At 38.4% G+C, this 24,486-nt stretch overlaps 1 protein-coding gene across 2 annotated transcripts in view; it reads left to right on the top strand.

Moving 5' to 3' along the window:
• Window positions 1-660: 660 nt before the first annotated feature.
• Window positions 661-24,486, top strand: part of tmtopsa (teleost multiple tissue opsin a) — a 33,085-nt gene continuing 9,259 nt past the window's right edge. The window contains exons 1-4 of one of the 2 annotated variants that reach the window (XM_034314530.2): window positions 661-1,167; window positions 7,517-7,845; window positions 19,422-19,655; window positions 20,546-24,192. In XM_034314530.2, the coding sequence (XP_034170421.1) occupies window positions 810-1,167; window positions 7,517-7,845; window positions 19,422-19,655; window positions 20,546-20,689 (1,065 nt within the window). In that variant the 5' untranslated portion in view covers window positions 661-809 and the 3' untranslated portion in view covers window positions 20,690-24,192. Of the gene's footprint in view, window positions 1,168-7,516; window positions 7,846-19,421; window positions 19,656-20,545; window positions 24,193-24,486 lie in introns of those variants that run through there. The other variant, XM_026946159.3, reaches the window with a different exon arrangement.

The raw sequence follows: 24,486 nt of genomic DNA, 5'->3' as shown, positions 1-24,486 counted from the left end.
TTCATTATGACTATTTGTCTCTTTTACAGATTATTAACCAGATTATGCTGCTTTTTATTTTCGATTTAATAGTATGCATGCATATAATTTCCTTCAGCTATGCATGTGTGTGTTATTCATTCCGAGTCAGATTTTTAATGGATTAGTAAACTAAACACTAAAAGGTTACTGAGGTTAAGGTTAGGGTTAGAGTTAAATGATGCATTTATAGTCATGTCAGTGGAAGGAACTCACGAGGATAGCAAGGCAAATGTGTGTGTGTGTGTGTGTGTTTATATCTTGGTTAGGACAAAATGCAACCACAATGACAAGAATATCTGTGACCTTGTGGTGACCTTGTGGCTGTTCCCCAGGAGGAAAATTGCTTTAAAATAAACAGATTTTATTTGGGAAAAAAAAAGCTGGGCTAAATTACTTGTGGTTACTGAGGTTGAGATTATTATCATTAATTAATATTATTAATATTCAGTCAGTGGAATGGCCTCACAAGGATTGCAACACAAACTCTGTGTGTGTGTGTGTGTGTGTGTGTGTGTGTGTGTGTGTGTGTGTGTGTGTGTGTGTGTGTGTTTGGGGGGGGGGGGGGGGGGGTAGGGGGGTCGTCCAATCACCACACGGTGGAGCAGAGCCACTCCAAACTTCTCACGTTCTCACCGAATGAAGCACTAAAACAGAATCTTATAGTAAATTTTATTGCACCTTTTCCCACAAACACTGTCTTTCTCTCAAACCCTCAACACAAATAAAACCGTTTCATCTCCGCGTGCGAACTCGGGGATCTGTGTGTGTCCAATGCGCGCGGACCGGCGATGGTTTGGTCCAACGGGAGCGCGAGCGGCTGCTGCGGATCCCCGGGGTATGTCTCGGACACCGGAGCGGCTCGCGACTCCCAGCTCAGCCTGAGCCCGACCGGACACTCGGTGGTGGCTGCGTGCCTCGGGCTCATCTCCACCTTCGGCTTTGTGAACAATCTGCTGGCGCTGGTGCTGTTCGGCCGCCACAAGGCGCTGCGCTCTCCCATCAACCTGCTGCTCATAAACATCTCACTGAGCGACATGCTCGTGTGCGCGCTGGCCACGCCGTTCAGCCTCGCCGCCAGCACGCGCGGACGCTGGCTTGCGGGACGCACCGCATGCGTGTGGTACGGCTTCGCCAATTCGCTCTTCGGTGAGTATACGCGGTGTCTGGTGCTTATTTCAGGATTTTTAAATAGTGCTACTGATCTCACTTTAAATAACGGCATTAATGAGCGCGAGGAAAGTTGCATGTGCTTGTACTAATGGTACTAAACGGTAGCGTTCCTTATCACCTGCGCGGTACCTTCAAGTACCTTTAGCATAATTCCCTTACCTATCAGGTTCAAGCTGCTATAGCCACATATTTCAGATTTCATGTGAAATGCGTATTAAAAAGGCAAAAAGGAAAAGTACCTTTCTGTGTCGCTGTGATGGTATCCTCAAGGGTACTCATTCTGTACCTTTAGTACCTTTTAGTTTGTATATTTTACCTGGAATTAGTGTAGCATCCCCATAATACACTTCATTTACCGGTACCTTCAATCATTTTTAAAGGCACCCTTATACTTTACTATGTACCATTCACCATTTCCAGGTGAAATATACATATTAAAGCTACCAGATATGTGTACCTTGAAGATACCACCTCAGAAACAAGGAAAGGTACAGTTTAGTACCCTTTTTCTGAGACTGTGAGATGCATTCTTAAAAATAAATCTTTAATAAGAAATTCCAAATGTATTTGCATCATGCATTACAAGTGTTCACTGCTCTCTCTCAGAAATACAGCTACTAAACTGTACCATTCCTTGTCACTGGGATAGTAACATCAAGCATGTACCTTTAGTACCTTTAGTACCTTTAGTATGTGTCTCTTTCAAGAGGGTGAACGTAATGTCAGCCTACTTTTAAAGCTTTACTCTAAAAACAAAATGCAGTCCATTTACTTATCTTAGATCATTTTAAAGGTACTATATCTACATTTCCATGTGAACGATGCATATTAAAGGTAAAAAGGTATACCACTGAGGGTACCACCCCAGCGACAAGGAAAAGCACAGTTTGGTACCATATTTCTGAGACTGTGAGGTACACTCTTAATAATAATAATAATTCCGAATATGTTTACATTATGATACAATTATTCATCGCTCACTCTCAGAGGTACTAAAGGTACCTTTTGTACCTTTACTACCTTCAGTGTGTATCTTATACCTAGGAAGTAGACCTGCCTGGAGCAAGGAAAGGTTCAGTACCCTTTTTTATTACTCTTTTTATATAAATGCATAAAAGTATGATGTCATTAATTAATTAAAGGAATAATCCATGTGCTGTTATAGGAAATTAATAAACTTCAGGGTGGTAAAAGTGATTCCGGCTCATCACACAACCCATTCGTTGATTATTTTCCTATAAGTTCTAAAAGTGCCGAAGAAATGTGAGAGAAAATATTCCCAAACAGGGTCCATGTTTTAATTGACTTCCCAGATACTTCTTCAGGACTGGACTTTAATTCATTAACCTCCCTGTATGTTTGCTTTGCTCCCACCTGCTAATTGTCCATCTGCTTCACCCTTTGACCTTGTCACCTTTTCTCTCTCCATTTATCTGCATAGCCTGTTGACTTTGTGTCTCTTCCTCATTAGCTTACGAGCTAAATTCTCCCTCCATTAAGCTGAACTTGAACCCAGAACTCGGTTAATGACGCACCCAGCAGAGACAGGTGGAACCAGCAGGAACAGCTTAGCTAAATATAAACATACACAGTTTATCTCTTTACACCAAATGTAGTTGATTAGCCAAGAAAATCTGCTTCTTTAGTTTTATTGGTGCTACTTAGCTAATGTAGGGAAGCATGACTCTGTTGATTAGTTGATCATTGTGTTATTTCATGTTCAAACCATCAACACACGCTATAACGCACTAGGCCTCATTTATCAGTCCTTTAATAAAGTTGTAAATGTTTTAATAGACCGAACTGAACGAAATATTCCCGCCAGATTTACAATACTTTCGGTAAAGCTGATTTTTCTCTGAGATAAATAAATGCCAGTCAGTTTTAAATTACCACGCACACTGACAGCAAAGTTGATTTACATTTAGCCACACCCACAAAACTCCATAAAAGGCAAAGCTCATAGAGCTGTGAGCAACAAACAGATGACTTGCACTAAAGCTTCCAGTAATGCAGCTCAGCCACTGCAGTGAGTCAGCTACTCTAGACACACTAGGGGGCACCATTACTATTGTGCTAATCGAATGGCTAGTCTCATTTGTCTTAAATTTGTGGATTTGTTTTGGCTCGTGTTCTTAGTGATTTAAATAAGTGATTTAAACTTGACAGCGTAATCTGTATATAAAATTGCAGTAGCTCATTGCTGATTGTACGCTTTGAAGCGATCACTCGAAATACACACTACTGAGTCTCCTTGTACGTAAATTTACACGAACTCAATAGCGAAAAGTAGGATACGAACATTTTTCTGAACTAGCTAGATTTTCACTAATACAATATTTCTTGGTAAATACTCCTGCCAAAGTTTTAGGAATAAATTAGTTTGTGTCCAGCTGAATAAATGAGGCCATTGTTTGGCTCAGTTACAGCATTTATACATCAACTGTTCCATAAAACAGCACAGCCAGATTTAACTTTAACTATAAGCTGTAAGCTGTAACTTTAAGTTTATCTGACATGGGAAAGTGTTCAGGATAGAGGAGTTTACACTGCAGTTTCTCGCTACCGTGACCAGCTGCGTTGTTTTCTTATTAACTTCAAGTGAGAACAAAAGAGCGGATGCTGAGGGAACGACTGTTTATAGCTAGATAAAACAGGAACTAACCGGTTTCCTGGATGTTCCACAACATCAGACTTTCAACATCATAGGTACATTAAATGTAAGTATAATTGAATAAAAAGCATTAATAAATTCAAATTGTAATCACTGGCAAATTGTTGTTGTATAAAAGGAATAAACTAAAGCTCTGCTTCAATACACCACCTCATCATTGTTCATTTTCCTATAACGGCATGCCCTCAATCATTTTATTCCTCTTCTTCAGAGTCTATGAGACTCTATTTTAGATTTTTATTTGTTGGCAGAATGTCACTAGCTATTCTATTGTCACTAGTATTGACACAATGAGTGTGGTATTATGGGAAAAAATACAATTTATCACACATTTATTTTCTACAGAAAAAAGTTAAATTCAGAACTAAATGTTTTTTAGCTGTGCTGTCTGAGAAACAACCTAATAACAATGAACCATGTCTGTAGGGACTGGGAGCAATAAAAGAAAAATAAAATGATATTTTATTAGAATAAATACCTTTTTTTTTTAATCGAGAGCAACGATGCAGAATCAGCCAGGGACAAAGTCATAACTCTGATCTGTTTTAAGATAGAAAAGCAATAAGAACAGGAAAGAAGTTCATTCTCATAAGACACACACACACACACCTTAGCATTGAGATTTTACCGATCTAGCTATTCAGTTTGGCAAAAAGTTTAATTAGCCCTTGTTGTTTCTTCTAGCAAGCTGAAAAGAAGAATGTTTTGTTCAGATCCAGCAGAAGGAGGTCAGGCGTTCAAAGAGGAAATTTTTAGTTCTAATCACATTAAATTTAATGAGCATGAAGTACCCTGTTATGTTCTCACTGGATGTCATTTTCCAGGCTCGTCTTTCCATTTGCATTCGATTAACACCATTTTTCATCAATTGGAGCTCCAGAGATTTTCTCACCATATGCTCCAGCAGTTTGCTTAATGGATTCATAACAAAAAGAATTTGATGTATCAGGTTTCAGGTGGAATATTAATTTTAAAAAACATCAATCTCAGTAATAAAAGACACGGTTTATTTGTTGAAGTGGGATTCATAATCAGAACAGGATCGCAAAAGGAATGTAGGCTTGTTTTTTTTTCCAGAACAACAGCAACACTACTTCTGTACAGCATTTTTTCTCTAAATTACAACCTGTTACAGTTTCAAACAGATTTTAAAAGGTGTGTAATGTTTGATATGGTTCTTTTTAAGGAGACATTTATTTAACATTTATGGAAGGAGTCTCCAGTGTCAGTGCTTTGTAACAGTCAGAGGAAAAGCTGAAGCTTGAAGTTTTCTGACATCTACAGGACAGAGGAGTTTACGCTCTGTTGTTTCTCTGTAACATGACAAGCTTCGACAGACGAAGCGACAATAAAAGGAACAAACTTGCTTCACAGACATTCCACAACATGAGATGTAACTTTAAACAGATGAAAAGCATGACGTGTCATTTTTTAAGAAATAAACATTTTACGATTGGTAAATTGCCATGATATAGGAAGAATAAAACACTACAGGATGTGCTCTTATTGGAAAATAATCAACTTCTAGGTGGGAACAGTGACTCCACTTCATCACACCACCACATATTCCTATAACATTATATTCCTATAACAGCAAGCTCCTGAGTGTTTTATTCCTTAATTACTAAATAAAGTTAAAAATTCACAGAATAGCATGTGATTAAATTAGCCAGGCAAAAGAAAATAAATGTTAGAGTTGTGATGTGATGAGTAATTGAATGGTCTAAATGAAAAATGTTATTAGTAAAAAGTATACTTTTTTCATAGAAATTGAGAAAGGTTACATCTGTTTTTTTAAATTAATATTTTACTAAGGTAAAGTACAAATTCCCTAAATTGATCCTGAAGTATAGTAAGAAAGGATTATAGCTTAAGTTAAGTACTTTCCACATCGGGTTGCTAAGCATTTGTCTGGTTTGGTTCTTTGAATAACCCCTATTTAATCAGAAGACACATTCACAAACCTGAATGCACTGTGCTTTACACTAAAGCATTGCATTTATTTTATCACTTTTATTTCTCTTTGTCCAAATTTATGTGCATCAGATAAAGCGGCAATTCAGCAATGAAGTACAGCAAACAAATCTTTTGTGGTGGACTAACAGGTAGCTGTAAGTTTGATGTTCTGTTTCTGGACATGTTTGGCAGGCCTTCAGTTAAATTTGTTCAGAGCACACTGCAGAATGTTTTCCCTCGAGCCTTGGCTGATTCATAATCGCTATGAATTTGCTCTTGTCTGTGCATAAGCCAAACAAAACAAGTCAAAGAAAATATTCGAAACATTTCCCTAGTGACATCCAAAGCCTGTTTTCAGCTGTATATATTGTGTTTTCATCATGCTGAGCTACTTTATATTATTAGAACTACCTTCCATGATGTCCAGTACATTCCATTTAACGTGAAAAATGAAATTTATTTGCCATGTGATTAAACTGCATTAAAACTACTGCATGTCTGGCATCTGACAGAAAATCTTTGTTTTGATCTTGTTGTTCAGGCTTGTCGATTCGAATGTGGGCCGTCCCAATATTCTCAGCTCCAGGCACTTTAATTAAAATGGAATCATTAAAACTAAAATATTTCTAATTACTTTTGAATATGAGCCACAGAGAAATCAAAAACCTAGATCCATTTGCTGTCCAAGTGTGGTTACTGCTCTGAATCAAAGAAGCATTCATCTAAAGCAGGGCATTGATTGCCTGTTTGAGTGCTGATTGCTGTATTTGAATAGAAATGAATCCAGTTGTCTGTGCACTTCTTCACTAAAAAATTATATAAGATCTTCCATTTTTTGTCTGTGTTTTAAAAACAAGTTGACTGAAACCTTAGTTTAAGTTCTAATTGTGAATCCCTACTTTAAATCCCTACTTTCTTTTAAATCTTTTACACAGAACACTTAAGTTTACATCAGAAGGGCCTACAGGATTCTGAAGCTTGTGGCCAGAAAAGTGTAAACGGTAGTTCGCAACTTATGTGCTGCAACTTGCAACTTTCACTAGAAAAATCAGGTCATTTGTTTTATTTCTCCTTTATTATCTCCTACCTTTGGTTTGTTTTCTCCAACGGAAAACAATTGATGTGAAATATATGAAATATATGAAAGTGCGACAAGTGATCCTGAAGCATGTCTCCAGCAGACTGTGCTAAAATATCTGCTTATAGTCCAAAGTGTCTGAAACTGGGACTGGCTAGTAACTTGCATGCTGTCTTGCCAGTTCTTCCACTCCAACCGTAACATATCATGTCTTCATGGAGCTCGCTTTGTGCACAGGGGCATTGTCATGCTGGAACAGGGTTGGGCCTCTTAGTTCCACTGAAGGGAAATTGTAAAGCTACAGCATACAATTCTATAGACATTCTATACAATTGTGTGTTTCCAACTTTGTGGCAACAGTTTGGGGAAGTACCACATATGGGTGTGATGGTCAGTTGTCCACAAACCTTTGGCCATATAGTAAAATGCATAACCTTTAGGACCATAGATTATTGATACATTTGCTTCATTTGTACCTTGGGTAACAGGAACGTCTGTCATCTAGTGCTCAGGAACACTGAACCCTACCCTTTAAACCTGCCTGCTTTCTACATCTAGAGCTGCCTTATGATAATACACTGTATGATGATGATGTATTGCATCATGCATCTCTGCAGGCATTGTGTCACTCATCTCCCTGGCTGTGCTTTCCTATGAGCGCTACTGTACCATGACGTGTCCTGCCGAGCCTGACGTCACCAACTACAGGAAAGTTGCATTGGGAGTTGTGCTGTCCTGGGTCTACTCCCTCATCTGGACTCTGCCACCGTTCTTTGGTTGGAGTCGCTACGGACCCGAGGGGCCCGGAACTACCTGCTCGGTGGACTGGACTGCCAAGACGGCCAACAACATCTCCTACATCATCTGCCTCTTTATCTTCTGCCTCATCCTCCCATTCCTCGTCATTGTCTACTCTTATGGGAAGCTGCTGCATGCTATCAGACAGGTGAGATCTCTTGGCTGGTTCAGAAAGCTTGAATGTTATATAGGATGTTGCTTCACTTTGTACTGACGAGTGGGTTTTTAAAGCCAAAAGCAAATAGTCTAGACAGTCATATCGTTGGAACCATGCTGACTTGTGTTTATATGTTCTATTCATCTCTGACAAAAATCAGCACGTAACATACAACACACATTTTCTTAATTATATCATCCCCATGCAATAATATGACGTTAGCCTTTATTCCGCAGAGTTTCCTGCAGAGTTCAATAAAAACAGTTTGAAGTCTCCATCTCCGCTTATTAATAACACTCTATTGTGCTTGAAATGTTTCTTTTTCCCTCATGCGCTCTTGAAACGAACAGAGAAATGTCCTCATAACATTCGCTAATAAAGCCGACTCAGATTTTGGCCATTTACTAAAGCACTGCTCAGACTGTATGACAAGGTGAGAGAAATATCACTTAATCTCCTTTACACCCTGACACCCTTGCTAAGGGATAACCAATCATAGAAGGGGAAACAACGGGGGGTGCATGTCAGGACGAAGCCACTTCCCTGCAGCGTTTTGTTCTATTTGTGGTGTTGTGAGTTATGGGTCTCTCGGCTCTCTCCCCTCCACTCAACAGTCGCTCTTAGGGGCAGGAAAATAATCAATGACACAAAGTTGTGCTGCTACAGTTGTTTATTTTTCTATAACACCACGTCCAGGAGTGTTTTATTCCTCTTAGATCACAGCAATTTGCCAAAGCTTGCATTTTTAAAATTATTAATGAACATCATACTTTTATCCATTTATAGTGATATTTAATGTTTTCTGAGTAACAAGTTATCACTTATGAGAAATCACAAAGCACAATCTCCTCTGGGGTGAAGACTTTCCAATGGCGGAAAACTTGCTCACTGTTACAAAGTGCTGACGCTGGAGACTCCTTACATAAATGTTAAATAAACACAGAAAACATCATCAACGATTATATGATTTTCTTTACTAAATAATTTTTAAAAATCTGTTTATTATTGCCTTGGGATTATGCTGTGCATCCACCATACAAGTCCCTATGAATTAGTCATTGATTTTAATTACAACCTGTGATTTTAATTAAAACCAGAGCTGCTGTTGTAGAAAATTAATCAACATCTTCTGACCAATCAGAATCGGGAATTCAGCAACACTGTGCTCTCAATGCTTCTCGAGAGCTTCATTCAGGGTTTCTAGCTCTTTCCATCTCTAATCACTTGTAATAACTCTTGAACGAAGTCCATAAGACAAATTTTTTCACATACTGTTGCAAGTTTGTTCAAGTGGAGAAAATAAAAGGCAGTCGTAATAATGAGCACTTTGTTGTTTACTTCAAAGTCCAAGATAAAAGATTTGTTTTTTTCAGGTATCAGACAGTGGGATATAGATGAACAGAGCAGATGTGCATGTTTTCACTGGATTACAAAGTTGTTCAAGTAAAAAAAAAAATGTCGTTTCAAACATATGGTTAATAGTTTGAAGCTGACGCTAAAGTCCAGCTGTTACATAATGCAGCAGACATTATGTGTAATTAAAGCACAGAGTAATGTGTATAATGAATGCTGCTGTTGTGTAAGATGTCTGTATTCCTGAAAGATCTGAAGGATTTTCAAATTTGCCTTGAATAAAGGTCATTTTCAGCTTTCTCCACCACAACAAAGTTTGAAAACAGAGGTGCCAACATTTATGGTTTAGTTATAAATTTTTGATATCTTGCTATGGCAATATTTCAGGGAGACACCAGAAAACTACCCTTTTTGGTTCTTCAGCTAAAACAGAGGTCACATGAAACACACGTGAAGTTCACCTGATAGAAAAAGCAGTTCACAGAAGGGGAAAGGGCAAGGCATGTGAAAAACATGCATTTGCTTCTGGTAACGGTTGCTTTCGTGTTGCACCAAATTTATCCTGTGAATTCATGAACCTTGGTCTTGTGAGCCAATAGAAACCAAGTGGGCGGGACTGTGGTGTCTTTGGTCAATTAAAAAAAAGTAGTTACTTATTATTAAGTAGCATTCACGGATGTTTGCCTCTATGTTTTCTTATTGTTGCTTGGTGCACATCTGAAAAAAAAAAGTTAGTCGTCTTGTCAGCTGATATACGTGGTAAAATTCTATTTTTGTGTCTCTGCCTGCTTTTCTCGTTCAAGGTAAGACACTGATCAACATATTACAGATGTATGGACAACAGTTATGGATGTGACTTCACATAGAATTTTTTAGGACATAACACGCTTTCAAGTGCCTATCCCGGGAACGCTGGGCATGAGGTGGGAATTCACCGTGGATAGGATCTCTTTGCTAATAATTTATTTTTCTTCTGAGTGGGAGATACCGCAGTCCATGAGTTAGTTTGCAGTCTGAGGTTCTGCATTTTTGCCACTGTTCTTCCTGCTTCTCAGCTGTATTGCAGTGTTGCTTTCTCTAAGATTGGAGATCAAATCCTTCAGAAAACCCTTCTTGGATGTTGGATGTTCTTGGGCTATGACATCATGATACATTTGACGTTTTCAAGCATTTCACACTGAATATACAAACGTCCACCTGCTCATTCGTGACGTTATCCAAACCACCGATCATGCATATAGCTTCAGTTAATGTTCACAGCACATGATAGAATGGGTTTGAGCTGACAGGAAGGCTACAGTCATACAAATAACCACTAATTACAACCGTGGTGAGCAGAAAAGCATCTCCGAGTACACAGCACACTTATACTTGAGGTGGATGGGCTCCAACAGGGGAGTCAGCCTTGAACAGAAACCTGATACTACAGTGGGTACAGGCACACCAAAACTGCACAGCTTCTGGACACCTTTCTGCCACATGATTGGCTGATTGGATAACTCCATGAAATGAGTGCAATAAAGTGCAATACAGTAAGAGTGTATTGACTGTTGCCACAGAAAAGAGATTCATCTCTACATGGTACCGTGTGCCGCATGGTGATATGAGCGGGAAAGCTGATACTTTCAAACTGTCCACAGATCTCCATGTGCCAATAGACTACAGTTTCAAAATGCATCAGTTGTCATTTATATCATTGCCTTTGTGCAACTTTAAGATAAAAACCAGACGGTCTAATGCAGTTTGTGAATCTTTTTATGACTTTAGAGCCATAAAATCAGAGATTCCAATAAGGGAACCTTAAACAGAGCAAGAGCTGGTATAGAATTTATCAGTCCTGCTGCCGCAGTGTGAAGGTTATTGGCTCTGCTTCTGAGTGTACACACACACACACACACACACACACACACACACACACAGGTACATCACTAACAGAAAATATGAGCAGATAAAAAAAACCATCTACTTTTATAAACAAGAAAATACAATCAATAATTCGTTGTGTTATTTATAGGTTTGTAAGAAGAGCAAGATGAAAAATCTTGCGGCGTTTTTTATGTTATTATTTCATAAAAGAATCTCAGTAGAAAAAGTTCTGTAATAGTTTATAGTTCTATAGATCAAGGACACAGATGAGGAGGCAAATTGATGCAGTGCATTTGAAATTCACATTTCATTTACTAAGTGTAACATTGTCGACATTATGCTGTTCAGAAGCACAGCAGACCCAGGGTCCATGTGATTTTTTTTTTTTTTTAGGTCAGACAGTAATGTAAAAGTTTTCAAAACAAATAACTTTCTACCTTACTCAAGATCACATTAATATACAGGGAAAGCAGGGCTAAGGTGTTCCACATTAGTCAATGCCCCTAGAGCTCATCCTCCAAACACCACCTTCCTGTTGCAATAAGCCACGCCCCCACCGGCTACAGTATGGCCGTAGCTTATCCACAAACTGCTGATTAAAAGCCAGTGTGAAGTGGTGGAAATGGTCCACAAGACCGTCAGAAAGCTTGGTACTAAAGAGGTTAAATGTGATCCTATCCTTTAATGGCTACTTTGTACTCCCTCTTGATGCCTGGTGTTCCCTGGATAACGAGAGGAGATTAGAAATTAGCAATGTGGACCTCAGTAAAATGTCGATCCTAGTTAAAGGAATATAGAGTAATTATACAACAGTTAGTCCCAGGCCACTAATTTGATTGGACAAGCGGCTTTTCAAGAGTTTTTATATTTAGTATAACCACATTGGGTTGTTTCGCTGTGTGTATCACTCCACTAGTCTGTGTTCTGTATGTAAGATTACAATTCTAGCAACAGTCTCACTGAAACGGAAATTGTTAGTTGAATAAGTTAGATGCAGTCCGAGAACCTTAACTGCAGAGCAACCCTTACCCCACTGCACAAAAAAAAAATGAAGGCAAAAATCAGTACAAAAGACGCTTTCCTTGAAATGATGTGAAACGAACACACCTGTAACAAATCTTTCTTGGATGTTTTCACCGTTGCATCATGACACACTGGGTATTTCCAGGCATTTCTTCCCTGCTTTGAGGAGTTGCCATTAAAACACAGGCTTCTAGTTTTTATTTTTTGATATATTCAATACGAAATGTGTATCATGATGCAATGTAGTTGACTAAAACCTTTTGGCGGTTATGTTACTACGATTTGTCGGTTATTTACTAAAGCCATTTTTATGTATACATATAAAGGGCTATGTATTTTACATATGCATAGCATCTTACAGTATCATATTATAGATTGCCTTGTGTTTGTAGGCTTATTCATAGTTTTATAATGATGCAATAAACAGTTTTCATGAGTCAAGGGAGCAATGTGCTTGCCATGTGGACTTCTCCTCCAGCTTCAGAATGGAGACGTGGCTCTCTGCAATGCCATGTGCTGCGATCAACAGTGCGCCATTTTGGACAAGAGTCCGTCTGTCGTTCTCAACATTTTGGCTCCTGTTGCTGCAGGGAGCGCACAAACTTATGCCATTTCAGCTGGTGTGCTCAAATGACTGCGTGATGAGATTTTCAATTTTCTGCGTTGTGGGTGGTGCATGGCATTAGCATATATTTGCCTGAACCGAGTCCTGCGTAGGCTGCAGGCTTCTCTCTCTCTCAACCAGTGGAAAGATGCTTTTTGTTAGCATTAAGAGATTGTTTAGCTTTGAAGTGTTTAGTATAATGTCTTCCTCCCTGTTGTTTGTCCTTTATTTCCAGCTTTTATCAACATATCAACATATTTCCAGCTTTTATCATCTTTTGCTCTGTTACAACAATCACGCTTTGGGAAATTAGGGTGCAGTTAGCAAAGGCACCATTTTGGTTTCAGGCCCTTTTGCAATCCATTAGTTTTGGGGTTGGATCTACTGTCTGCATTCAGTAATGCCATTTTAACCAATGTCTGCGCTCAGTTGAATGACTGGTATCATACCTGGTGTTGATCTTATTTCTCTAACCAGTTTGTCAGCATTAATGGAGATTCGTTAGAGCTTCAAAAAGTTCAGTATGGTGTCCCACCTGGTTTTGTTTTAGGTCTCCTACAGTATTTTTTCTTTTTATCTATCCTGCTTCGGCATGCAGTCTAAAAATATAATGTTGGCTTTTGCTTCTTTTACTTTGCGTGTGAGTTTAGCCAGTTGTGTGAAATGGAAAATGGTCTTGAAGGTGTAAATGAAATACTGATGTTTGGTATCCAGTCTGCCTGTAGAAAGGTTCCTGATTTCGCCAGAGAGCTGGAAAAGTTAGTGTAACCTTGGACGCATAAACCTTGGTTTATCATTTAATTCCCGTATAAGAACTATCTCTAAAGCTACATATAATTCAATGCTAAACTCTGGAGTAGTGTTACAGCATATAAAAGGAACACTAGATGTGTAGGAGTTTGGGATAAAATATATTTGGTATAAAGTAGCATTTTCATATTTCTTTGCAGTTTTATCTCGTCAAATAGCTTTTTATTTAATATTTAATTAGTTTAATAGCTTTTTATTGTTTGTAATTATTGTTATATGCTTATATTTAATTAATTAGTGCTGGGAACATCTATGGCACAGTTTTCTCTGGGGAATTGTATCTTGGATGCTTCACATAAACAGATTAAAAATGTAAATGTATGAGTTTTCTTTGAGGAGATGTTTCTTTAGCTTTTTGGAAGGAGTCTCCCGTTTTAGTGCTTTGTAACAGTCAAAGGCAAAACTGTAACTGCGTTTTCCGACATGGTAAAGTTGATTATTTTCATATAACAGAGCATCCTGGAGTGTTTTATTCTTCTTTGATTCATCTGCAGCACCAACACATGAAACTTTTTAATCTAGTTATAGTTAATAATTTAATGTTGTGGAACATCCTGTTTTCACTTACGTTATAGCAGCTATGAACAGTCGTTCCCTCACCTGCCTCTCTTTTTCTCTCTCATGCTTCACCTCTGACTGTTACAAAGTGCTGAATACTGCAGACTCCTTCATAAATGCTAAATCAATGTCTCTTCAGCACTTATTAATTAAAGAATTACACCCAGGAATTATAAATTCAAAGTACAAATTATACTATAAATTCAAATCACTAAATTATATTTTTATCTGGATCTAGTAAGACTTGTATTGACTTTTTTACAATATATGACAGAATTAAAGGTATTTTCTTAAGAGAACCAGAAATAATTATGTAGAAGGATGCTCAGTGTTACTGCTTTTCACTCACCATGACATCTTTTTGTAACCTGTTTCATTTTAAAGGTCATATTGTATATCCTACTAATAGATGAAAACCTGCCTCTGTAATGCCCCTGGAGAAGCAATGATTGAATCAGATTTAATCATTTGCTAATTCCGAATCTGATCATGTGGCTCTCAGTCTGGCCAGCAGAAAAGTTTATGAAATTAGTGACACCTGTTAGTGTTAATCTATTTAGGCCTCATGTTTGGCGGTGGTTTTGCCACAGTCTTCGTCTCACATGCTGTTCCTGCATTAATGATTAAACTCAGAGACACTCTGTTCGCAGTGCATCGAAACGCTGAAGGTTTTTTTTTTTTTTTTTTGCAGCGAGCCCAGATAACGACATGCGGCTCTCATAAATATCAGGCAACAGGGCAGACATTTGCCAGGCCTATGAATCTCACCTGCATCTCCTGCTGGGATTATGACTCTTGATTCGTGTGCTGAGGAACTGCTTCAAACTGATGACCGAATCTTTCATTTTCATCCAATTTTTTTGCACTAGGATTTATATTACATGTATAATTAGGTCCAGACCAAGCGAGACTTCCAATTTCTTATTTCTGTCTTATTTCTGTGAGACTCTGCTCTGGAATTTCTGGCTCTAGTTTGAGGATTTGTACTTTATTGGAGTCGTATAAGAGATGCTGAGGCAGTTCTTTAGCAGAAAGTGCATCCGCTTGCCAAGGCTTGCTCACCAGATGGGTATTTTATTGTTTAAACTGAATAGATTTGACCTTTTGGTATCATAAAATATGACACCGTGACAGTGTACATACATTAATCTGCACTAGGAATTGCAGTGATTAGTCAAGTAATATATTCATTAGTTGTTGCTATGGAGCTTCTTGATTAGTGAGCCAGATGGTGTAGAAAGCAGCTAAATGTACAGTACGATGTTCTAAAAAATATTTTAGTCAGCTGCACAAGACTCCACTGGGAAACGTCTTTTTTAAATTATCTTTTGCTTTCATGGACCGTTAACACTGATATCACTTTGCATTTAGTGTAGAAGTCTGGGCAAAACTATTTTTAATCCCAATTCCACCCTCTCCTGAAGGAATTCCTCCCACAGTTATTTTGTTGCCGAATAAAATGTAAATAAAATCCTTGCACAGACACAGTGCTGTGTGAAAGAGCGCTTTCTGAGCCGTGGGTTGCACATCACCAATCCCACGCAGCTAGTATTGAGTCAGATCAGCGGTGCATCCCGACTCAGAATGGCCGATCCTGCCTTGCTTTCGGATGCTCCCGAGGCACTGAACATGGTGGAAAAACCTCGGAGATGCTGATGTAGACATCGCATCCTCCATCCTTCATTAGGCTATAAGGAGCCGCTAGCTTGTCAACACGAGTGCATTTTAAGAATTGGTATGTCCGTAAATAGTGTAATATGATACACATCATTTATTATGCTGCACACTTATTGCATGAAATTATTTACCTATCCTAAAAAAGCACTGAAGCTGGAAATGTAATTTGTACCCTCTATATGTCTAAAGTCTGGTTTGCTGCACAAATAAAACAGCCTAAAAATAGTGTCGTTCTGAAACTATTTTTGATTTAATTGTGGAAAAGATGACTAGGTGACTACTTTTTTGAAATACAGGTCGACTAGTAAAAATAAACATCAGGAATTTGGATATTCCATGGTTGTCATTTCCTGTCATGGAATACTGTATGTCGCTGCATGCATTCCACAGAACAATTTCATTTAATAGTCTCATTTGGCAGTTTGTAACTCATTTTCGGATGACGGTGTCTGAGAAATTATTAAATTTAAATCTAAATTTGGACTTGACATTTGACTGATTCCAGTGAATAGACCGTTTGCAAAACATTTACACCTCATAGAGAAGATTTAAACCCACGTTTATGTGTGTTCAACCCACATTAACTACTAATGTTTGCCAAAATTCATGGAATGACTCACTAAAATTTCACGTCCTGATAATTTATTATTCTGATGCCACGTTGCAGTGATGAATAATAAACAGCCCGAGTTGAATGGGAGCCAGATGGAGCTGAGTTTACTGTGTATGAGAGACTGTGCTTATGTCTCGCTTTTCAACGCTGCACTTTTACTCTCCTGCTTCCTGAACTAGTTGAACTATGACGGTGTACGAAGTTTACAGTGCATCTGTTACATTTTACAGGAAATTCTATTCTTCAAATGTGGGGAATGCTAAGACTTTTCTGGCATCCGTCAGTACCATCCGTGCACCTTATTGTAGCATATAATATAATATAGTGCTCTATTTTAGCAAGATAAATGAAAGCATTTTGTTCCATGGAGATTTTCACATAGCAGTTATGGAAGGAGTCTCCAGTGTCAGCACTTTTCACCAGTCAGGGATAAATATGTAGTTTTAACTGGTCCACTTGTAAAAAATTAGTAGCTGTTCATCCCCTAGCCTGCACCCAAATACACAGCAGGAATTTGGATGTTGTTTAGATGTCTGTCATTTCCTGTTGTAGAATACTGTATGTCGCTGCATGCATTCTGCACCATAACTTAATTTAATTGTCTCATTTGTAAGTCATTCCAGATGAGAGTGCCTGCGAAATGATTACTTTTAAACATAAACATCATATTTTGTCATAAACGTCATAAATTGTCATATCTGATTGGTTGAGAAGGTGTTGATTGATTTTCTATTTCTATTTTCTATAGTAACGATTTTGACAGGGACGCTGTGAGCAGATTTTCACCTAGCAGTTATGGAAGGAGTCTCCAGTGTCAGCACTTTGTAATGGGTCAGAAGTAAAGCTCTAACTGTAACTAGCTGATTACTTTTAAAAAAAAATACCAGTTGACTAGTAAGAAACATTAAATTTTCTGACATTTTCAGGACAGAGGAGTTTACGCTTTATCTTTATTCAGCAGCATGGTATTTTTTGTCTTGTTAACATCAAGACACAGAAGAAACAGTGGATGTGGGAACGACTGTTTATAGCTGTAAGTCACAGGTTCCCAGCCCTGACCCTGGAGCAACACTTCCCTGAATATTGTAGTGTTTTCCCTGCTCCCAATACACCTGATTCTGTTAGAGCAGGGAACACACTTGCTTCATGGAAGTTCCATCCCATTTAATGTAGCTATAAATGGATAAAACTTTTTTTTAAATTTAGTATGTTATTTTTTGTCAAGAGTTACAAGGACTAAAAGGCCCAATTGTGGAATCACCCATTTTCTTCATTCATCTTTTATTGAGCTTCATACACCATGATGCTGCATGTTTGGAGCCATTGGCGCTCTCCTCACGTATATTTGATCCCTACAAAAAAAAAAAAAAAAAAAAAAAAAAGAAAGAAATTTTTCTGACAAACGTCTCTCCAAGAAGCATTATCAGGCTGATGCATACATCTTCATACGTATTCATTGAAACACGTTGCTGTCAGGCTATAATTCTTATATCTCTATTCACAGGAGCTTGAAAATCTCCTATGATTTAATATGTGAGACATTCAAAGCTTTTGCCTACATTTGATCTTCAGGTCCTTGGTACTGTTTGTTGTCCCTTTGGATTTGTCAAGGAGATATAAGAATGACATGAAAGTATAATATCTGCCATTTGATCTTGTTGTTCTTTGGGAAAAGTTTGAAATTTAAAAAGAGAAGTGCTTAAGCTATGATACTTTTCAGATTGTCTAGTGACTTTCAGGATTTTATAGGCATCCTGCATTGTAATGCTCCTCCGACTGAAACTTTAACAAGGCTTCTTGCTTCAATTTATTACAGTACACAGAAAGCTGGAGATTTATGGTGGAGATGATGGAGATTTTGACAATGGACTTTATTCAGATTCCGTGACTTCAGTCCAATATTTGCGTAAATATTTACACAGGGAAAGTTTCTCGTATTTAGAGTTGGGTTATGCAGATATTTTAGGCTCCCCGTTCAGATTATTGAAATTATGTGTGTATAGTTTACACCGCTGAGGTTGCCAGATATTTCTTGAGAAGATGTAACATAAAAAGAAATGACAGTTTTAAAAGTTAGAAATAAAACATTGAATGAGAATTTAACAATATGGCTTCCACTCTCGTCTCTGAAGCTTATAAAAATAGCACTTGATCCAGCACATCGTATTGTTTAGCATTTTTTAAATATTGTGTGCACAAATTAATGAATCCATGAGATACTAACTTGAGGTCATGACATCATAATGTGTGCAAGTGATGTTGACTATTTTAATAAAATCATGTCCTTTTTTTCGTTTGATGCGCTCTCCTGTAAAGAAAACATGGCCATGGTTTGGTTTGAAGGATAAACTGACCGAGAACTCTGGCACTGTTACAGCTGACTTTAATTTCATTCATAACTTTATCCATAAAAAAATTCAGTCTTTGAGATAAGCAGTGTGTCTGGCAACAATGTCTCCTCTGATGTCTTCTGTGTGGAAAAAAACCTTTTTTAGTGTATTTAGGGCGCAAAACAGAAAATCACACAAGATAACAAAGATGACAAAAATGAGCTTGCTAATTGGGAAAATCTTTTAGAAGAACGGTGTTCATCGCTCCAATACCATTCCAGAGACTTGAGTATTAATACTGTTTTGGCAGTGTGTGGTGGCGCAACACACTTTACTTTATGTTGGTTTTTCCTTTAATTTGTCACCCAGCTGGATGTTAACCGAGAGCAAGAGGGAGTCAGTGAAGTGAGAATATATTTCGACAATATTTAACTGACACCAGATACCTTCCCAACTGGTGCATTGTTATCGTAAACAGTTATAATTGAAATGAAAATAAATGAAATACAGTGTGGTGTGGTGCCTCATTACCCAGGAAATGAGGCGTCAGGCATTTTGCTACCCATGCACGACAGATGACTGAATTATTTCTGCAACATATGCATAAACTGAATATTGAGAGGTGATGGTTGAAAATTGCATTGCATTTAAATTACCATAATCGTTGTACATGATGCAGAGAACTTTCAGTCTTGCTGTATCCACAATATTCTTTTCCTGTTTGGTCCTGAAGGTGAGTGGCTTGAAGACTTCCACTGGCCGGAAGCGGGAGCACCGTGTCCTCCTCATGGTCATCACTATGGTGGTGTGTTACCTGCTCTGCTGGCTCCCGTATGGCATCATGGCACTGCTGGCTACGTTCGGAGCGCCAGGTCTGGTGACAGCCGAGGCTAGCATCGTGCCCTCGCTCCTGGCCAAGACCAGCACCGTCATCAACCCCGTCATCTACGTCTTCATGAACAAGCAGGTGAGGACGAGTATCTGTCATTGATCTACACTCTGCACTCTTAAAGTGTAGACCAGCTCCTCAGTTTCTAAGAGCATAGACCTGTGCTTACAATTACGACTATAATTTATGCTGCCATATTCCCCACAGCTGAAACTGGTAATATATAGCACCATATAGTATCTCTACAGCACCATTAGACCTCCTGCAAGAAAGTCAATTATTTACTAGCTTGTCTTATAGCTATCCAGTCATATTTGTGTTCATATCTGTGATCATAGTTTGGCAAAAGGTGTTCCGTGGATAAAAATAACTGGCTAACATACAACTCACAGCCTCACAGCATATGTACCTAGCACAGTGTATTAACTTGCTAGCTGCTTGCTGCTTACTAGCTAGCCTCTAAGAATAACTTGCTAGTTAGCCTTAGGTAGCATTTTATTCAGTAAACAGCTGTCTACTTGTGTTCAGTAACAGAAAAACAGTTGGCGCTAGTTCAGGATCCGTTGTCAGGTAAGGACATAAACTAGCAAGTGATGTTATTACATTTACATGTACATTTATTCATTTAGCAGACGCTTTTATCCAAAGCGACTTACAATTGAGGAAATACAAGCAAAAATGAGGAAATACAAGCAAAGAATAAAAGCCATAACGTATGTGGTTTTGTGTTCTTTGTCCAAGCTGAGAAGCTAGTGAGTGACTGGATTGTGAGTAAACACATACCTTGGACTGTATGCTAGGTAGCACTGAAGTCATGTCGAGCTGTAACAATACCTAAAAATAAATTAGCCATGGAAAAAACTCAATGCTAGCATTAATCATTAAGCTTTCTGTAACTCATGTGGTGGAAAAGATTCTCAAGTGATACATGGCTGACTGTTTTTCAGACTCTGTTCTGTGTTTTCTAGGCTTTAAGACATCGTCTTTATATTAGAAAACAACACTTCATTTTGTATCGTTTCAAGCACCGACAGCAATTTGATTTCCAGCTTTTCTCATTTCACGTATCTACGCCTGGGGAGATACTCAAGCAGACGGGAAGTGTTGAATGATATTGCACACTTCATAAATTACATTATATACTAGGATTTGAAATCATTTTTATTTGCATGGGTGTGTGACTGTGGTCTTCTTGTATTAACCACGTGAGGATTTATTCCGAGGATGTGCGGCCGAAACCGAGATAGCGAATGAGTAATGGCGCAATGCCGGCCCATGCTGACCAATTTACTCTGCACTGCTGTGGAATGATGGCTGACAGAACATAGCCACAGCTCTACCTTGATAAGATTTCAGGCTAATATAAACCTCCTGGGCCTAAACTAACATGATGCGCTAGCACTGGACTCCTTGCATTCAGCGTTATGATGAATATTTGTCTTGTCAGTTATCTGCCTTCTTGGCAGTGTGTCAGTATACAGCCCTGGATAGGAGTGATTAAAGATTTAGCAATTATCATGATGTGAAATTTTAATCTATGGCTATTTCACAGGATGGCTCTTCAGAAATCAGTTGTTCTCATGTTGTGATTGTTCCATGCAATAAAGCGAGACATGTAACTTAATTTATCTGTGCTGCCAGTTTAATAAAGGCATCTAATTCAACCACGTCACTGTTGTGCCTTCAAGTGAAACGATTCAATTCATCATACCATCAGTCAAGCTGTCAGCCGTGATTCGGCACAGAAGGAAAAGAACAAGTAAAATAGCTGTGCTCTCTACTCCCACTGTTAAAGGACATTCAGGAAAAACATACACAGCGCCTTTAACTCAGTAAAGGCACCGAAAGACATAATTTCTTTGGATTTAGATTGGTGTATTTTCTTCTCTTGGGATGTCGTTTGTGTAGATGTCACCAATATCTTTGATACGGAAATGCACTTCTGGCTGTTGTGAAATAAAACAGCACAGGAGGCTATGGTATATGTGCCAAGAAGGCGCCTTACACTGAACTGCTGCCAGGGGAAACAGATCTCAAAAACAAGACTTGCTCTTTGATTTGGATTTATTGATTTGGATGTACAGTACAAGTGAGACAGAAGCCAGTCCAAGCACAAAGCCGACAGCGGAGCTGATAGTGATACAACATGCCAAGTTCCCACCAGTCAACCAAAAACAAATGCGTGAGAGTTATAGGAAGGAACTGAAGGGTTAGAATATACTCCTCAAGGGTTCTTTAGAGGGTTATTAGTTCTAGCTTTTTAAAAGGAAACCTATTTGTGGCATTTTCTGAAAATGAAGCCCCCTTTTGAAAGGTTTTATGTAGAAACTTTAAGTTTCCTCTAGAGAGACAAACTGAAGAACTCTTTCTCAAACCAGTCCCAGTCAGTCCACATTTTTACTCGATCTCTGCGTTAAGTGAGCAAAAAACACGAACTGACTAATGTGGCCATGAGAATTGGTTTATGAACCACTGCTTCAGGGTGCTAGATGAAATTTAGCATATCCAGGCCACCTACTACCATGTTTTTTGGACAGTAGGTGGAAACGGGAGAACCATGAGGAAACCCAGGATTGTTTCCAGGCCCATTGTGCAATAAATAGATCCAATTCCATTATTTGCGCCAGAAATTAATTGTTTTCTGGAGAATAAATGAGATTTCATCTAGCACCCAAACACAGTGGTTCTCAAACCTGTTCACATTTCCGTCTTGTGTGAGTTGAGATGGAGATCGATCCAGGGTTTCCTCATGGTTCTCTGGTTTCCCTCTACTGTCCAAAAAACATCAGGGTAAGTGGACTGGATATGCTAAATTGATCCCTAGATCTCTCATACCCAGTGTTCCTGGGATAAACTCCAGATCCACCATCACCCTGAGCAGGATAAAGGGCTTACTGAAGATGAGTGAATGAATGAATGAAACCCTGTAGTCAGTGATTTCCATTCATTATGTGAATAGACTGTAACTCACTAAAGACGCAGCACCAACAGTGTGATTAATGAAATATACACAGTGAAAGCTTCACATTGCGATAAACACCAGACAATTTTCCTACCTACTAAATGTGCTCTAATGATATTTAACCGTCTAATTAGATTTCCATGTGGGTTACAGAGCAGAAAACTTGACTTTCTAGTCTGCTGTGATATCAAGTCTGAGACGCTGTGTAGAAAACAAAGACGAAATGAATGAAAATTATTCTTGTCTTCATCCAGCCATGTTAAGCCGATCTGACAGTTGCTCTAATGCATTTTGTTTGCGAGTGTCTGAAGCTATTTTCATTATGCAATACAGCAACTGCACACCACAACACATTGTGTTTAGATTGTGTCCTTCACAGTAACTTTTGAATTTCATTTTCTCCAAAATAAATGCGCTGTAGGTTCCCTTTGGAGTTCATTCTCATTGTCTTTCACTCCTTTTACTCCGTTCCCCTTTGTTTTGAAGCTACTGGATGCTACTACAGTATTATATTATCCACCTTATCTTGGGTAATCCCCAGACAAAATGCCAGCTTTGGAAACCATTTGTCGGCCTTAGTTATTAATTATAGCTCCATTTATATGCACCTCTTTAGCAGGGATCACAGCTGCATTAATCCTAAAGCTGAATAATTACCCCTTCATTGCTGCTAAAGCCTGGGTAAAGGTACAGAAAATCTGCTACAGTGTGATTTAATAAACTCGTACACAGAAGATAGAGCTGGAGTTAAAGAGCCAACTGGTACACAGTATTGATTTTTGTGTGAAGCTTCTGAATTCTTGTGCAGCATTGCTCTGAGGTTGAAAAGCAGATTAATTTATGTGTTTTGTGTAATTTGCTGCAAGGCAATTATAAACCCCTAGGACTTTTAGTAGGAATGACAAACGAGCCAGAAGAGCTGTGTAAAAAGTTCTGCAACACCTCTTGATAGAACAAGGTAGTAATTTATTTCTCTAAGGCAACGCTCACATTAGAAGCCTTTTAGCATTTCCTATTTTTCATTCAACTCTGATCTTTATGCTTCGATGGTTTACATTTGGGTTTGTAAATGACCTGCACCTGACATGATATTACAATGAGCACTCTGAACACTATTTTCCTATAACAGCACGTCTAGAAATGTTTTTCTTCCGCTTATAACACAGCAGTTTGCCAATGATTACAATTTTTTTTATCCATTTATAGTTATTTCCTGTTGTGGAATGTCCATGAAAAAAGGTATTTCCTGTGAGCACTTACGTTATAGCAGCTATAAACAGTCGTTCCCTCACATTAAAATTAATGACAAAAAAAGGTGGGGTGTCAAGTTACAAAAAAAATGGCATAGCATAAACCCCTCCGTCCTGACGACTTTCCCACAGTGGAAAACTTAAAGTTACAGCTTTAGCTCTTCATTTTATAAAGTGCAGACACTGGAGACTCCTTCCATAAATGCTAAATAAGTGCCTCAGACAGGCACGGAATCCACTCCACCTTTGCTGGTACTGATAGGCACAGAGGCCAAAATTTAATAAACTGCTGATGCCTTTTATTTTATATTTTTATCACATGGACAAAGTGTCTCAGTCTGTAATCTGTAGTCTCTAACTAGTCTCCCTGCTCGATTAGGCCCCTTGTAAAGACTGTATGAGAATTTGCTGCATCTTACTAGTTGCTGGACTTAATTGCTGTGATGATGATATTTGGTTCAAATTTCAATTTATAAAAATATTATATAAAGCCACTGTCTAGAAAATTTTTAAGAATTTGCAAACCAGCAGCCTGCATTTTAGTGACTGTAACTGTCCACCAATATCCACCAATTTCTCAATAACTCAATAACTAATTCTCAATCACCTTGTCAGAATTGATGCCAGATATTAAAGATTACGGTTCTTTGGAATTCTTTGATATTCAAACTCAGTAATAATATAAAATATTAACACA

Source organism: Pangasianodon hypophthalmus, chromosome 21, assembly GCF_027358585.1.
Source record: "Pangasianodon hypophthalmus isolate fPanHyp1 chromosome 21, fPanHyp1.pri, whole genome shotgun sequence".
Lineage (NCBI taxonomy): Eukaryota > Metazoa > Chordata > Actinopteri > Siluriformes > Pangasiidae > Pangasianodon > Pangasianodon hypophthalmus.
The sequence above is the reverse complement of the archived record's forward strand: the minus strand, read 5'-3'. Positions and strand labels throughout refer to the sequence as shown.